Here is an 18,313-nt window from a genome sequence, read left to right as displayed (position 1 = left end):
CTTCGCTGCGGTCACCCCGGAACGCAATAAACTTTGTTACTTAGATAATTTTTACTTTTTCGCTTTCAAGTGATATGATAAAAACCGTAGAAGATTGCACTAATGTTAACATTATATCGCCTGTCATTTATGTTAACCCGCCCCGCTTCGCTGCGGTCACCCCAACCCGCCCCGCTTCGCTGCGGTCATCCCCGAACGCAATAAACTTTTTTACTTAGATAATTTTTACTTTTTCGCTTTCAAGTGATTTATAGCGCCTGTCAGTTATGTTAACCCGCCGAGTCACAGGGTCATGCGGGTTGCATATAAATACGTTTATTTTTATACCTATGATGAACTAATAACAAAGGATTTGTACGTATGGACACCTGAATGGTCAATTATCTCAAGACACTGGTAATTGAAAATTAAAGTGATATGATAAAAACCATCTAGGGTCCACATCCTAACAACCCCCCAAAAATGAAAGAAATCGGTTCAGCCGTATTAGCGTGATGAGCGGACAAAGGATTTTTTGTACGTATTGACACCTGATTGGTCAATTATCTCAAGACACTGGTAATTGAAAATTAAAGTGATATGATAAAAACCATCTAGGGTCCAAATCCTAACAACCCCCCAAAAATGAAAGAAATCGGTTCAGCCGTATTAGCGTGATGAGCGGACAAAGGATTTTGTGCGTTCTCTTTTATATATATAGATTAGCAATCTTATATTCTTTCTGAGTAATTAATGCTAATCTCAATATACTATTTATTTCGTTATTACGATCTATTTTACAACTGCATGACGAAGTATTTTCAGAATAAATTGTTTCCACATCTCGCGTGGCCTCGCTGCTGAAATGGAACGCTGAACTTCAACAAACAGTAGCAATACTTACCTATAATAAAGATGTGCTCTCTCTCTCTCTCTCTCTCTCTATATATATATATATATATATATATATATATATATATATATATAAGAGTGTTTCATTTTTCCAAAGATGTGATTTTCATATGACTCCTTACGTCTCGAGTCTCAATGTAAAAGATGTATATGTCAAATTTCAAGAAGATAGGACAGAATTTAGGGGTGGCATACATTGATTACTTTTATCACAAACTAGTGCAATTTCTAATGTTAAACTGCTTTGTACTAATGGGCTTCTCATGTATTTCTTTCATCTTTTGCAGGTAACTGAAGTTTAAAATGGGAACCAAACGAGGAACTTGACGATTAGAAAAGGTGCCTAGTAGTGAGCTTTTAGGAGCTCGGCTCCCTTCAAAGGAACAAGTACTGTTAGTTTTTATTTACCATCACAAGGAAATGAAAGAAACACTTTCGGATGCTGCTAAATCTACCAGTACTAAACTACGGGGTGTGCGGAAGAAAGCAAATATCTCTGTTAAGGCGAACGAGGATATCCATGCTGGTATACAGAAGGTGTATAAAGAATACCAAACTCTGGGTAAATAGAAATCGAGAAACACGGATCTCTATTTCGAAAGGTGATCTCGTCGAGTTCTTTACATTTCCCGGCAACATCCGATGGACATGACTAGCATATCACAAGAAGAGAAATAATTTTTTAAGTTACAAAGAGAAGATCGTATAAGTTCGTCACTGAGTGGAATAGACAAGGTTCTAACCTCGAAAGTAAGAACAAAGTATACGAAAGAAGAAAAATACAAATCTTATAAGAATAAACATTACAAAACTATCGCTGAAATTAAGAAAATTATACTGGAAGAGGAAGATGAATCTCCATCATCAGCACCTACTGAAAAAGAGGCCGAGTGTTTTCAGCAACGAAAAAATTCATTCAAGTTTCAGATGAAAACCTCTTAACAAGACACTCACCTTTCCTTAGGATCGATCGAGAACAGCTCTACTAGACAAGTAAGTACTTAATCTATCGCAACTGCACAGAGCCTTGGCCACAACGTTTGTAGTTTATAGTTTTCCCAACATAAGTAATTAAATTGCAAAATCGAATTTTTTTGCCTACTTGTACAAAGCTGATCAAAGTGTGCAACCTCTAAATATTGTCCAGTGTTCTTGAAATCTGGCATATATATCTTTTACATTAATGAGACTCGGAGCGTAAGCAAAGTCTGCAAAAATTTTACATTTTATTTTTTAGCTTACAAAATGAAACATCCTAATACCTATGTCCCGGTGGGGTGAGAAATTTTCCTTGTTCTACCCTCGTTCCAATGCGGCTTTGAGGTCCACCCAGCTTCTTTAGTACTTGCGGTAACCTCGTCGACTACTGCATTTGCTTGAGTGCCGAAGTCAAGGAAATGCAGAACCTTTACCTTCATGGCCTGTCCCGAAAAGAGGCGATCTCTACTAGTTATTTCAAAAATATCAATCAAGGACGAACTTTCTTCCGCAATAAGGAAACTTACTTGTTTTCCACTAATTAATATTCGGGAGCGAGTACATATTATGTACTTCCATGCTGCGTAATTTTCCCCACATCTGAACTTGTACTGTATTAAATAAGAAGTGATTATCCCTAATTCTACCATACTTCAGTCTTACAGTGAAACACCTTAAATGAATGACGTTCCGTTGCTTAGAACCTGCGTATCTAGGTATTAAGCCAGCACTTTTATATCCTAACTATATATATAAAACTACATGAACTGACATGAAATAATGGGTACTTCCGGTTGACGTGGGAAGTTGAAATTTGGCATGATTGTAGCTTTTCGGGACTAACCCACAGAAAAACTGCCAAAAGTGAATATTTTTAATTTTTAGGGGGTCTAATGGGGGAATGAAAAAAATCCTCATGTTATTTAAATTGGCCTTTTTTGAACCTATAATCTCATGTTTTAAGTACTTAAAATTGTAATAAAAGCTTGAAATTCAGTATGCTTGTACGTTTTCGTTAGCGTTACCTAATTGTCACTAAAATAAAAATTTCCAACTTTACAGTGGTTTTATGGGGAACTGAGAAATCTTCCCCATGTTATTTATATGGGACATCTACACCCCAAAATGTTTCGGCACTTCCTGCAGGGCTAAAATGATGAAATTTGGCATAAATACACCCTTCCGGGAGTAACCTATACAGAAAAGTTGAAAAAAGTGAATATTTTTACTTTTTAGGGAGTCTCAAGTGAAAATGAAAAATCTTCATGTTATTTAAATGGGCGTTTTCTTGGGATACAACATATTATCTTTTAGGTAGTTGAAATACAAAGAGAAGCTTGAGATTCGGTAGAATTGTGGATTTAAGAGGTACGAGGCCGTAGGTCGAGCAAACAAAAGGGAATGAGGGCGAGGCCCACAGCTAAGCAAAACTTAAGTCTGTGTGTGTGTGTGTGTGTATACAGGATGTAACATAAATGCATGGCCAAAAGTGACGAAGTGATTGCAGACATCTAAGTAATAACGTTCCTATAAACATGGGTCATAAGCCGCTTCGTTTCCAAGATACAGATGTTCAAATGTCGAGGCCCTCCAATGGCTCACTATTGGAAAGTGAATGGAAATGTTCAATATTACACGAATAATGCAATTAAGTGTAATTATGCCTATGCAAATACATTTACATTAACATAGAAAATGACACTAATCAACATCTCAGATTATTGTGTTGTCAGTGTTGCGAACCTAATACAAAGTGTTGTTTTCAAATAGCACTACACGTCTACATGCTAGCATATGATTGCTGACATCAAAACGTTTCTTAACATGAGGCAGATTCCGCTCCGTTTTCGAAAGACAAGGCGTGAACGGCTCACAATAGTAAACAACGGTTCATAGGTACCAGACAGGCAACACCGATAATCCAATAATCTCAAATGTTAATTAGTTTTATTCTCTGTGCTAGTGTAAATGTACTTGCACAGGCATAATTCCACTTGATTGTATTATTCTTGTAATATTGAACATTTCCATTCACTTTCCTTTGACACAAATACTTACATTTACGTGCAAAAAAATTCTTTTGGAGGGTTAAATGCACTTACACGAAGTTTAGTACATGTAATTAAACAAGTGAGTTTCCTTTCACAGTGCGAAACTACGATACACCCTCCCTCCCTCCCCTACCCCGGTTCGAATTAAAAAAAAAAAAAAAAAAAAAAGCTTCGTCTTGATCTGGGACCTGAACCAAGGTACCCGTGGCCAAAATTTGGTAACAGTCGGTCCACTCGTCTAGTCCCCAGGCCGCACACAGACATACAAACGAACTCTTTATTTTATTTATATTAGATTAGCTGCATAAAATACTGCTAAGTGCTCATGAAGAGGAGTATTTAGGTTGAAGCGTAATTTTCTGAAGAACTACTGGAATAAGAATTGTAGTGCTATTTAAAAGATGTGCATATACCGGTAGTAATCCAAAAATTCTGTTGGGTACTAGTAACTTTTTAATTTTAATTTTCTAACCTTTATCTTAACTCGCATTAATCCTTTCGACTAAGGGTTACGATTTGGTCCGCAGTGTAAGAAGAACCCTTGCACACGCCTATGGGCCGATGAATACGTTCATTTTTCAGCTAGAGTACAGCGTCTTATTTCTTACAACGCGTCGCATTAGGAATGTCAACTAGTAACTCGGTTTGGTTCATGATTCAGTTACCTGAGGCGAAGCCGAACGAACAATTCATCATAAATGAGAAGAGTCGATTCACTTCATTACATAAAACGACGAGTGTCGAAAAGGAACACTAGCACTTCGACATTACAATCTTACCAAAAGCGCACTTAACTTGCTGGTATACGCACGCTGATAACTGAGTGATTTGACAGCTCAATAAGTGTGAGTTAAGCTCACCTGATTAACATCTCTAGGTTTATTATCTTCACAAACGTATTGTCTACGTATTAACGTATTGCAACTAACTGAAAAAAAAAAAGTTTTGTAAGCTCATAAACATGTGTAAACAATCGTCAGCATAGCGCAAAGCCCCTCTTACGCGTCTGCTTGTCTTCAAGGACTTCAATAATACACCAATTTAAGTATGGGTTACAACCACCTACAGAGCTTCGTGTTTCCTCTATGCTAAAAATCGTATTTAAAGTCGATCTGTTGCTTGGTAGTTATTATTATTGAAACCAAGTAACTAGGCAGATAGACAGAATTGCACATAGCTCGGAGAATCGGCTAACGCAAGTAGGTCTTGGTCCCAAACTCCATTCCAAAGATTGGATATAGAAAAAATGAAATGAAATCTTTAAGTTTTACGTCCCACGGTTATGCCGGTTAGGCTAAAGGAGACGGTGATGATGAGAGATGAATGAAATGGTGGAATGAAGAAAGTGGGAGGAAACGGGAGAACGCCGAGAAAACCCACGATTACGATGTTTGTCCACCACAAAGTCCACACGGCGCGAGCTGGAATCGAACCAGGGACCCCAAGCACCGGAGGTGAACGCTCTACCACTGAGCCACCGCGCCCCCACAGGATTCGATATAGAGTAGTGCCTCATATAGACAGGTTCGGTCCTAAAAAGGATAGCGCATGTATATCCCTGGCTGAGCACCGAATTCAAGGGTTGTAGAATATATAGTTGTTCAGGCAGCGGATTGTGTAGCGTTGGGACTAACGCATCGGCACAGTAAGCCGAAGATAAAGATTCGAATCTCCCTTCAGTCATTCATTTTTCTCATGGTTTTATACACATTTCAAGACTGAAGCGGGATGACCGGAGGGCAATGCTGACAAATATCAGGAACAGAGTGAAAACCTACTTTGTATTGACGCTAGACTCACGTAGCGTATTTGATAATTAGAAAATATAACTGAAGAAAGCTACAAACTTCATATGACACATTATTACCTCTACTGGATGAGTGCAAAATAACAATTATTTTTATACGATATATAAAAATTGTCTCCTCTCTAACCAGGAAGTTCAGATCTCATTCCGTATGATTCTTTCTTGTAGGGCTACACTAATAACGAGGTGTACAAGTCCAAACCTTGCGCAGTGAAGGAATTGGAGGCACGAATGCAAGAGGTTTATTGCCAACATTCTAACCGACTTCATTCAGAAAGCATAAGTTGTAACCCTGGCCGTTTGAAGCTGGTTAAGAATTCAGATTTTACATATTCTATTGTTTTCTTTTTTAAGGAAGGACGTGTTTTTCTAATAAATAAGAATTAATATTACATATTATTTTTTTAAAATACCTAGTCATTTTATTACCCACCCTGTAGTATTATGATTAAAGATAGGGGATCACAGGAAAACAGACTGTTGAACATGGCAGACAGTATAATAAAACAAAGAGAATGAAATGGATTTAAATATACATGCACAGATAATTCCATAGGAATGAAAAAAGAGGAGGAATAAAGGAACTAAAATTAAGGAGCATCAGATTATGAGTAAATAAAACAGCAAATTTAGAGCTGAAAAATCATTAATTAAAGAACAAACATTCCACTGAAAAAGTATATGTTTTACATAACTTTAAAACACAAATAGAAAGAGGATTTTGAAGCATCCCAGTCTCCTTATCAAGAGAACCACACTAAATTTGGGCCATACCAACCTAAACAGATGCATAATATCATGATTACAAGAACGCAGAAATTCAATGCAAAATCAACCTTCCCTAATTAAGGCCAATAAGAGATCAATAATTAAGGATAGAATTGATTACAGGTTGCAGAGACACTGGCAATATTTACTCACCTAGTGACACAACAAAAAAGAAAACGAAAGAGAAAGTACCTGTCCTTTAAAAAGTATCCGATCAGATTATTAAGTACTCGAATATTATAAAATAAAAAATGAAAAAAAAAAAAAAAATCAGAAGAAACTGCCCCACATCACCTTCACAGCCAACTAAATGAACAATATAGTTTATTATCTATATTCGTGTGAGTATTAGCAACTTCTTGCGAATCGAAACAAACCACCAGAGAGGTAAGGAAAAACCTTTAGCAAAACTTTTTCTGCGTACAAGTTACCTAATTAAAATACTTCACGTGGTATAAATATAATTTTAAATAAAAATAGTATAAAAATACATAACAAAGTGTTAGTAGCTTACCTGACATGCACTCAAATTGTTAATTGAGAGGAAAAAAAAAAAAACAATCAAATAAGATATTAAAATGACTTGAAACAATAACAGTTTTTCAATAATTAAAGATTCTCCCCAAAAGCTCGTGGCCCCCCTAAAGCCTGACTCCCGTACGAGGGCGTCTATGGTCGTCTTATAGTGAAAACCCCACAGCCTGAAGCCCACGCAACATTTTGAATGAAATGCAATATTCATATTATTTTCAAATGAGTAGCCTATTCCGTAAAACTAGTCTAGGGTATTGAAAAAAAAAAAGGGCATAATATGCAGAATAGATCAAAGATTTATAAAAGGCATGATTATGCCCAATTAAGTGTGTAGCCCAGGTGGAGAGTAGTGAGAACGGATTTTTTTTCTCTGGTCTCTCATTCGCGCTTTCCTCTCTCCCCCAGTAAAATGAGCGCTGGTTCTGATATCTCACCGACACACCACATTAAAGGAAATGAAGTGTTCCTGCAATTAGTACTCAGAAAATATACATGTTTGGAGCATGGATATTTTTCCAATTTTGCAATAAAGAAAGGCGTTATTTCACCCAACACCCATATCTGCCCTTAAGTGCTCTATCGCGGGACCCATTCTTGCAAATTTACCGAGTGAATTCGATAATTTATTTTGGTTTGAGAGGAAGACAGAGAAAGTCAGGTGAGGGGAGCAGTAGGAGTTAACAAAGTAGTTCTTGTAGGCTGCTTTTGATGTTGCAAGCGGCACTGTGTGTGTAGGCGAAAGGGAATATTTAGCGGAGATGTACACTTGTTATGATTTCGTGGTGGGAAAGGCAGTGTGGAAATGGCGCATATATAAGATTGTGACATATCGTATTTGAGTTTTATAGAATTATAGAAAAATAACGAGCATCAGTTGTTGAAATTTCGTGAATGACATGGTGTACTCTTGACAAGTGAAGCGTGACTAGTATGAAACCGTAATCGTATCACTGCGAGAACCCACCTTTTTCATTAAAATCACTCCCGCATACTCACCGTCACTGACGCGCCTGTTATCTTTGAATGCACCCTGCGCTATCGCGTCGGCTCACCAGCTGCCCTGACTTGGTTACATAGCATTCGTGCTTTTTAGTGGCCACCTACCACAGACTGGTTTGTGTTTTTACACTGATGTCATACATCTCAACGCCGTATTTATACGCAAATAGTAATTTTCTATTCCAAAATGTAGAAGTTTATACGCCTCTGTTTTGAAGGTAACTGACTTGTAACTGAACCTAACCTAAGTTAATATAATGTAATGTAACGTAAGGAAATGTAATGTAACCAAATGTGATGCATTCTGTCCCTTTTGTTTTCGATTTCCGCGTGATTCAACGATACAGCGCTAATGTCATATCTCCACCCAATACTGACGCGAATACGTTTCTTCAACTGAAAATTGTGAAAACAGTAATGCGAGATGTATTTGCTAGTAATCAGAGATAAATGTAAGAAAATATTGCATTTAAACCAAGTAAAAAATATTGCCTACTTTAGTTGGCTTCAAGAAGGTTACAAGAGAGTAATTGTACATAGTTGCTTGGACTGCTGAAAGTTCAAGACAACTTGCAGCAGAAGTGTAATGAGTATGCGAGACGATCCGTGAAGTTATTAGTAGCTACAATAACAAAATAACATACGGAAACACATGCATGCACTTTCGGTGGTGACGGTACCACATTATAATTCATTCAGTCCATGAGCGGAAGGTTCACCACCGCTTAGTATCTTCTCATATGTCAAGCACATCTACTCTGAATTGTTATTACTAACATTCGAGTTTCCGTGACCTATCATGTTTTTATCCTGCCACTTTTTTATATGTCTGATTAAATATAAACACAACTTCACCACAAAAATACGGATATTGTTGGTCATATAAATGCATATTTAAATCATTTTGCAGGTCATATCTGAACGCGATGTGGTATGAAAACATAATTTTTGAACATATTTGAGGTGCTTCTCTTATTGCTCACAAATATATCTGCCAGTATTGGTAATGAGCAAGGCTGGAATTTTCTTACAAATATTTCACGTAGGTCAAAGGCATTTTATTTATTTATTTATTTAACAACCACCAGATACAGCTCAGAGGCCATTTTATACTGGATATCTAACAACAACAACAACAACAATGGAAAGGATTTGGGAAGGTGTCGGCCAGGGCCTGTTTAGTGAGTACCATCCCGGCATTTGCCTGGTAGAACTGAGGAAAACCCTGGAAAACCCCAGTCAGGATGGTCGGTAGCGGGATTCGAACCCGCGACCTCCCGAATGCGAAGCCAACGCTCTACCACTTGAGCTACTTCGCTCGGTTAAGTAGTATACAGTGTGAGGGATAACGAGTCTTGACCTGGCGTAGCACTAACCACTTTGACAAGGAAAATCGCCACCTCAGCCTCGTCTATCTCCTCTCCTGCACTGAAACCTGAAGTTCGGCTTCTTCACTGCATATTACACCGTACCATACTAGTACGCTACAGTATCGTATAAGTTTCTTCCTTGTAACTATTAACACAAATTGCCTTTTACGCTAAATAAATTAAAAAAAAAAAATACTGAGTTTCATGATTTCTCTTTATAGTGTCACCACGTAGTGTGATGGATGCTTCAAGGCTGAAGGTAAATTACTGAGAAAAAAAGTTATTACTCTTTTTTCATAAAACGTCATTGAATTTTTCTCTTTAGGTCAGCGAACTGCTGTGATGGACGTTTCAGAATTTAAAGATACTTAATCACGACAAAATAACTTACCTTGCTAAGATCCTGTTTCATATACCCTCCCAGCTCCTTGAGCTGCCTAAAGGAATTTTTACTTTAGACGTCACAACTAGGAGACCTCTATCCACTTCGTCTGCATTATCAATACAATCAACATGTGCCGTCCATATTAGAAATTCCGACCTTATTATCTGTGTGGTGTTCGATGATCTGTAGCTGTTGTCAAGTTCAGTGTTTGAATTCACGACTTTGCTCATTTCTCTCGCAACTGAGATTTTCTGAAAACTTCATTTTCGAAACTCATCAGCTATTATTCTCTGAGACTTCGCTGTTATTTGTTTCCATTATGCAGGGTTGGCAAAAACCATGGTTTTTATTAAAAAAACCAAAAAAAACCGGTTTTTTTGGTTTAAACCAGGTTTTTATGGTTTAAATGATTTGCTCTATATATTCATATCATATATGAACAGAAATAAGTTTGTTTCCCCTTGATGTTATTATGCAACAACCGGGTTATGCTGGAAGGGGTCACATAAGCTACAAGCGGAATAAAAACCGCTTCTCGAGCTATATCCGAGCGAAATTGTCCTCCATTTGAACTCAGAACCAGGACTAATTGGCCACAAATGCGACACGTCTGCCAACTCACTCACGAAGGAATCCTGATAATAATAATAATAATAATAATAATAATAATAATAATAATAATAATAATAATAATAATAATAATAATAATAATAATAATAATAATAATAATAAAACTTGTACTGATCTTTACATGCTTCTTAATATAACTGTCAAGAGTCATTTCAGAAGGACAAAAAGATAAACAGTTGCACAAGTGAAACCATTACACAGAATTACATATGAACAATTTCAAAGTACTACGGAGTACAGAAGAACTAATTTAGTTCAAGTTAGTTAACAACGATTTTTATTGGTCCAAATTAAAGAAATACACCGACTTAATCTGCATATCAATAAGAAAAGTGAATAAAGATACGAATTATTTGAGTCCACTTTGGCTCAAACTTATTTATACATAAATAGATACCAAAGATACTTATTTCACTAAATGCCTTTCGTGGGGTCTGTATGACCCCCCCCCCCACACACACACACAAAAAGTACGGCATTTTCGATGTATTTTATCAATAGTAAACAATGAAACGAAACAATATTTAGCATTTTTCTTCGATTGCAATTACATAACAATAATAACTACAAAAAAATCACAAAATAAACTTGTAAAAAGAAGTTGCTTTTGTAGTATAATCTTTTTGAGTAATGAATGGGGAATTTAGGTCTGAATATAATACGAATAATATACGGGAGTGAAACGTGATAACCCACAAATGTGTGTTCATCAAGATTTTACAAACACTTACACTTTTACGAACATTTTTTTGTTTTTTGGTTTAAACCAGTTGGTTTTTTTGAAAAAACCAGCTGGTTTAAACCACCTTGGTTTAAACCAGCCAACCCTGCCATTATGCACTTCAATTTATTCCTTAGCTCTTTCCTATTATTACCATGCAATCTGTCTTGTCTAGGAACAAGTGGAGACCTAATATATTTAGCCGCTGCCGGGAAAATATTCGCGTTTTCTTACACTGGTACCAAAAGTGTTAAGATACAGACTAAAATTATAGGAATGTGGTGCCTCATTCACTTTACCACACACCTAGAAGTAATAATGATACCACTGTCTAATGTACCGTTACTACTTATTTTCCTTATGTGCATTGGTTGGATTACCAAGTTATTTATAACTCCAACTAACAGCACATGAATGTCGTGTTTTCTACATGATAATTATTTATTCATTATTACTTCTCATCCTGAAGTTTTATGTAGATAGCAACACACAAAGAGAAAAAAAAAACTTGAAAATGCAATATAACTCTTGCCTTTACGCTACATAATCACTGCATACATTCCTGTCGTAAAAACGATCACATACTGCTGTATATTAAAATGTCGTAGAATAGAATAGAATAGAATACTTTATTGGTTGTTAGTCAACATAGTTGCAATAGACTTCGTCAAGAATACTATATAAATTGTAAAAACTATTTTACTCTATTACAAACTGCAAGTTTATAACTAATTAAAATTATTACTAATTAATAGTTAAACTATTACTTTTAACAAATACAATTTGCAATTTATACCTCACATTTACATTAACGGTACTAGCATATAGCAATAAGCAAAGGCTAATTATTACCATTATTATAGGGTAAATCTCTCAAATTCGGGTGAAGTTCCGTAATAGCAGTAGCAATAGTAGAAATATGTTAAGTAAGGATAGGTTCAGTTCAGTACTCTATCATGTCTTGAATCATAAGAAGGGATACCTTCTACGGAACTTTACTCTCAAATTTTCACCAGTTGACACATATTTTATAGATTACAAATCATTCCTCAAATTCCGCAATACTATATGTACGATTATCTACTAACATATTGCTAATGTGTTTGGCAAACTGTTTGTTTTCCAAATTGCATACATGTGCAGGTAACAAATTAAATAGTCTCGTTCCATTATATTTAAAGTTTTGCTGCGTCTTGCATAATCTAACAGACGGCGTATCTAAATTCTCTTTGTACCTTGTATTTTAATCATGTACGTTAGATCGCAAATTAAAACAAGTGTGGTTTCCGTTAATGTGCACGTTTCCCTTGAATATTTATTGAGGGAGCTGTCATGATTCGCTATTCTTTGAAAATATCCCTACAGGACTCAGTATCAGGTACACCTTTAATACAATGTAATGCCTTCTTTTGCCATTTGAATATGTCCTTTTCACCTGCAGAGTTTTCCCATAGTAAATTACCATACAATAAATGTGAGTGAAACAGAGCGTACGAGTTTTCGCAAGAAATTCGAAAAATCATGTACAGACATATAAATGGATTTCATATTTTCGTTTCCCGCAAGTGCTGAAACACGCAATGTTTAAATAACTTTCCATTCTAGAGAACATAAATTTAGTGATTCCAGTATCATGAGAATACCGGTAACAATGAGTGTGCATAAATACAGGAAAACTGTGTGGCACATAAAATTAAGATTTTTGAAAAGTATACTTTCCTTCCAGTTGAGATTTCTAAGAAAATACTGAAAGGCAGAACTGGTGTTATTTTAATGTTGATGATAATTTCTGTTGAAATAAGTGTAAATAATAATTGAGAGCCACGTTAACGATTCAGTTTGGGGTCTGTAAAAAGATCTAAATGCAATACTGTACATGGAATAAATTTGTGAATAGTTCTAACTACAGTGATTTACTTCTATATACCTTCTGAATGTCAAATAATCACAGGAAAGTTTATAACTGAGCAGAACTGAGGACATTTAGTGTATTTTCATTATTTTCTATATATAAAAAAGCAAATAATAGCTATACGGTCAATCTTCTAATATAAGGAAGTTAATTTAACTATAAGGAACACGTCAGTGAATATAGTGGTGGAAACTAAATCAAAACATTGAAGATGAGCTGGACATGTTACTCACAAGTAAAATACGAGCAGGGACATTGAATTTTATTTGAAAACTCCCTGTGTGAAAGATCTATGGATAGAGTATGAAGAAAAAGTAATACTAGTATAAGTAAAGATTTTAGGGACGTAAGTAGTAACAGCTCCTCACTTGACAGGATTAGTACCGGATAAAATACAACAGTGAGCTTTTAATCGCGGTGGTTTTCTAAAATCATGAATACGTTAATTAGTAAGTGCTATAAACATGAACATTTCACATGTCTCGAAGTACATTATAACAATCGTACTGTGTAAACCTTTTACAAATACCTGCGTACTGAGTTGAAAAAATAGTAACTTTCCGGTGTGCGACAAAACATAGGAAATTACGAGGTAGAATGAAAAAACATTCGTGTATTATTTAGCTCCTTCTGCGAATCTCTTGGTAGTGATTACGGTTCGTTATTTGGTAACTATGATGAGTATATATACAGTGTGGACATATGGTATAAAAACTACTGTACATAAAATACGAATCAATTTCTGCTAGATAACCACTAAAGGCACGAGTGCTATCTAATCGAGTCAGGGCAGGAGCACAGCACGGGGGGGAGGGGCGAGCGTTACCGATCTAGTGCGTCCGCAAGGAGCAGGCGAGCCAGAGATGGTCAGTATATGAATAAACGATGTCGTTCACAAGGGCAAGTCACAATACCGGCTCCGGAACCGTCGATGGATTTTGGGAAATAATAAATGCCATACAAACCTTGCCCTACTGTATACTTTAACCGAATCACTGGAAACAAATCAATCTACCTAAAACCAGTTTCGGACAGTAACTTACTTTATATGATAATGATAATAATTTTTAGTTACGAAAGTCTAGAGTAGGACAGCTTTAAATGGGTTCCAGCGTTAAAATACCCATAGTAGTCCAAGCTAAACCAATCGTTTATCAAGTTTCTTTCCGCTTAACCAGACCGATCACTGATACATTCTTTCTACTTAGCAATGTGAGCATACAATAACATACTATCACTGGACTACGTCAAAACAGAAAACTCCCAGAATGAATAATAAATGGACTAACCCTTTTTGTGCCCTCAGTTTCAACTCCTCACAGAAAACATTCTCACACTTATGACTTTGTAGACAAAAACACAACAGGTTTACGTTACAAACGAAAGAGTTTACAAAAGCATGTCACTAGGAAAAATCCCGCGTATAACCATTGTTTAAAACTGACATTCTGAATGAGGGACAGGTTAAGGATGAAGTTGGGTAAAGTTTGGTATGTGGTAGTCCTTTAAAAAAATCACATATATAAGGTGTCTCGAACCTTCAACCCTTAAGTATTATTGTAATACTGGAAATTAATGTAAAAAATGGTGCGGGGTTCCTAGGTCGATCACAGTTTGCGCCAAGTGGGTTTTGTGGTGGACAAACACCGTATGATAGCGTGGAAGACCCAGCTTCGAATCCCGGCGGGAATCAGTAGGTTCCGTGTCATACAGCCACGCTGCTGAAAGGGACGTTGAACTCAACTCAAACACCGTATTCATGGGTTTTCTCGAATTTATCCGCTTTCATTATTTCATATCGCTCATTTTCATAATCAGCATCTCCCTCAGCCTCCGAATAGAATCGTAGGATGGCAAGAAATAAAAAAAAAAAAAAAAAAAAAAAATGCTGAAATAAAACTAAGTACCCAATTGTGATACAACACGATTCAAACTGGTGCACTACTAAATCAGTACAGTAACTTGTGTTATGATATGCAGTGAGCATATTAAGTAAGTAAAGAGTTTTACTGAGTTCTATACTGCTACGACATGTTACCGGTATATGGTACGGACGCAAAAATTTAGGCCTAAAATGACAGCGTTTAAAGTGGAACTTTTACAACAATCAACGTGTATTTCAGGAAATCAGATTTTTGAAAAAAAGGAATATTATAACCTAACCTAATCAAAATGATCGTATCGGTATTTACCGGACCTCCAAATTGGGAATTTATCTAATATAATTAACATCAAATGAGGCTACTGTGATCACTTCATAGATACAAGTAGTCCTGTAAACCACGAAAGAATACCGATACGTCAATTTTGGATTTCGCTGGTATTTGTATAACGGTGGAAAAGTGTAGCATTTCAGTAATATTCGAAAATAAAACCTCAAATAACAAAATACTTCCCACTGCTTCTGCTATTCATAATTTAAAAAGGTACAAAAGAGTAAGATAAGTGCGGGCGGGTCAGCTGAGAGTTCTGTAATAAAGACAGAAAAAACGAGCCTAGATCTAACCCGCCTCACTCACTAACGCTCGCTCGGCAATAATATGTGAATTAAATATTAACTTTGGTACAGAAAAGAACAAACCTAGATACTACCCTATATGAGGGGACCTGTGTTTTAGAACCTTCCCATATAGCGAGTATAATTCATCTTGGGCATTTATTCCGAAGTTAGGCGTCCGCTTTCATCAAGTTTTTTCGCTGTTATCTCCTTTTTACACTTTCTGCAATTTGTTATTAGGTTCATTGATCCGTGCTCTTCACAAACTTTTAAAAGATTTTGCTCGTTATCAACGTATTGCTTCACAAATGTTAAAACTGCTAGTTCATTGCCCTTGTACATTCGCCATGTTGATAACATAAATGCTCGTTTCTTTCCCACAATGCAACCGTTCGGTTACCTTGCGCCAAGTAGTTCCCTCCGCTCGCCGTATAGTCCCATGTTTATAACCCCTTATATATAACAAATAAACAGATTTTTCGAGACTCTTATATATTATCAAGCACACAAACGATCAAATTATCCATATCTTTCCTGTAAATTTTAAAAATTTCGCCGGAAACGGACGCCCAACGTTGGAATTTAACCCTCACCTTGTCTGTATAAGAATACCAATTGGAGCGGACACTGTAAAGTTATACTAATTATTTTACTTACTACCGAAAAGGGTGAGTGTTAAGTTAATTTGACAATTTACGATAAAAGTCTTGCACTTCTTTCCGAAGAATTCATGTTACAACATTGCATTTGACACGTTTTATTATTTTTCAAATTTATGCTGCATTCCAAAAATCAATTAGGCCTAGATCTGAACCCTCAATATTGTAGAGTCACGGATAATGCGCAACGAACGGGGAATTATAACTAAAAATATATATATATTTTTAAATTTACTGCATCAGTGCCACACAATACTCTAGCACTCGATAGTTCATATTCTAAACTCGATGCAATTCAGGAAGCGACTAGGAATCTTGTGAATTATTTTTGAACATTTGCAATAGAATATCGTTAACTCAATTTACACAACTGCGAGATTACGCAAAATTGGATCTGGGGTAAACTTCACAACATACGCTCCAGCTGCGCATCGATAAGTAGGACCGCTTTAAAAAGGGATAGTACAGTAGGACAGGTCAAAATAGTGTAAGGTAGGGTAGGGGTAAGAACGGGTTAGCTTAAGGTTAGTTTTGACCTATTTAAATGAAATTAATAGAGCATAATTTAGTTTCTGGTTTAGTATACAAGCTGGAGCGGGCATTGTAAAGTTAAGCCGGGATCTACTCTTACCATGAACTTAGCACCACGCCACATTTGGTATAGGGTGCACTTGCCAGTTTGCTTTAATAGTGTCAGCAAAACCAAGATCATTCATACTACCTATTGTGACTTTACATGCAGAACATTTCCCGGTATTCCTTTACATAAATATTGAATTTTTACACATCGCCAGGAAATGAAAAGTAGCAACACATGATTTTGAAATGGACCACCACATATCGCACTTCACCTAACCGATCGTAATCCTTTGCACTCTAAATTTCACAATACTATGTCATAATATAAATGCCACCTACATTACCTTATTATGAAATATGATTCCCTTTCGTGACAGTGTATACATTTTTCTATTTGAAATGTGTTTCCCGAGGTCACATCTCTCCGAGCTGTACGAACTGGTTGCTCTGCACTTACAATGCTGAAGAAGTTCATGAAATTGCGTTCTTCTGAATTGAGGTAAAGATGAGATCGTTCTCAGGAAATACATATTCGAATGTATGTATTTCTTCAGTGCATTCTTGCAGATTGCTTCGGAAATTAAACTATATACACTCATTTTATTATGCTTCTTCTCAGTCCTTGTCCAGGTTCTATTTACTTGTTTACCATTCCCCCTTCGTCCTCCATGTTAATCAATGTGGCCACTGTCTAATAATAGTTACTATAAAATATTTTTTTAAAGTATACAGAAGAAGAAGAAATTTATCTGATTGCCCAAAATTCTTGTAGGGCTCATTCCGTAAAAGAATACGCAAACAAGCAAAAAGGCAAAATTATAATTGATATACCTATTATCTCAAACTAATATCGTCCTTACTTTAGCAACAAGCCGCTTGGGAGAGGGTCTCCTAGACGCAGAGTGCCAGTACCATCTAAATTATTTGAATGTGCAATGAAGTGGACACTTTCAGAAGTGGTTTGCGTCAAGACAACGCTAATCCTAACAATAATCTGCTACGCCGTTGGATGTCGCTACCATCCACATATAACGCGACTCAGCCAGACTTACACAGTCCCAGTTCTAGTTTACCTACTTCTCATGGGATGTCGCCATGGTCTCTATTCCATAATTTTTGCCTTCAGTGTTGCTACTTCAGTGTTTGAAACACGTTCAGTTATTTAGTTCATCAGCATACGCGTATGTGCAATTGAACTAGATAGATATGTGAGGTGATTTTTTTCCAAAGGTCGACCGGAACTCCTTCTACACGAATATATAATTATTTAATTATTAGTAAACTATAATAATATGTCAAGTAAATGCTTATGCGAAATTCTTGTTTGTACACAAATAGTTTCGATGCCAGTGCCAACAGAAAATTGCTTTCTTCTAAATCGTAGCAACCACCATCATATTCGATTAAACTATAAGTTGCCCCATCGTTTGTTTAATTTATTCTGTATACAAGGTGACCAGACGTCCCGTTTTAGCCGGGACAGTCCCTTTTTTCCAAAAGTTGTCCCGTTTTTTCTGATTATCGAACGGGAC

General features: G+C 36.3%; 1 protein-coding gene across 2 annotated transcripts in view; it reads right to left on the bottom strand.

Annotated features, from left to right (window-relative positions):
• The window catches only part of Spg7 (SPG7 matrix AAA peptidase subunit, paraplegin), a 109,957-nt gene extending 92,206 nt beyond the window's left edge, over positions 1–17,751 (bottom strand). Inside the window, exon 1 of one of the 2 annotated variants that reach the window (XM_081743745.1) lies at positions 17,642–17,751. Coding sequence is in view for 1 of the 2 variants with exons in the window: in XM_081743744.1 (XP_081599870.1) it covers positions 17,126–17,380 (255 nt within the window). In the remaining variant the exon portion in view is untranslated. Of the gene's footprint in view, positions 1–17,125; positions 17,478–17,641 lie in introns of those variants that run through there. The other variant, XM_081743744.1, reaches the window with a different exon arrangement.
• Between the last annotated feature and the right edge of the window lie 562 nt (positions 17,752–18,313).

This window comes from Thermobia domestica, chromosome 17 (genome assembly GCF_964235325.1).
Source record: "Thermobia domestica chromosome 17, izTheDome1.hap1.1, whole genome shotgun sequence".
Taxonomy (NCBI): Eukaryota; Metazoa; Arthropoda; class Insecta; order Zygentoma; family Lepismatidae; genus Thermobia; species Thermobia domestica.
This window is presented reverse-complemented; position numbering and strand designations above follow the sequence as displayed.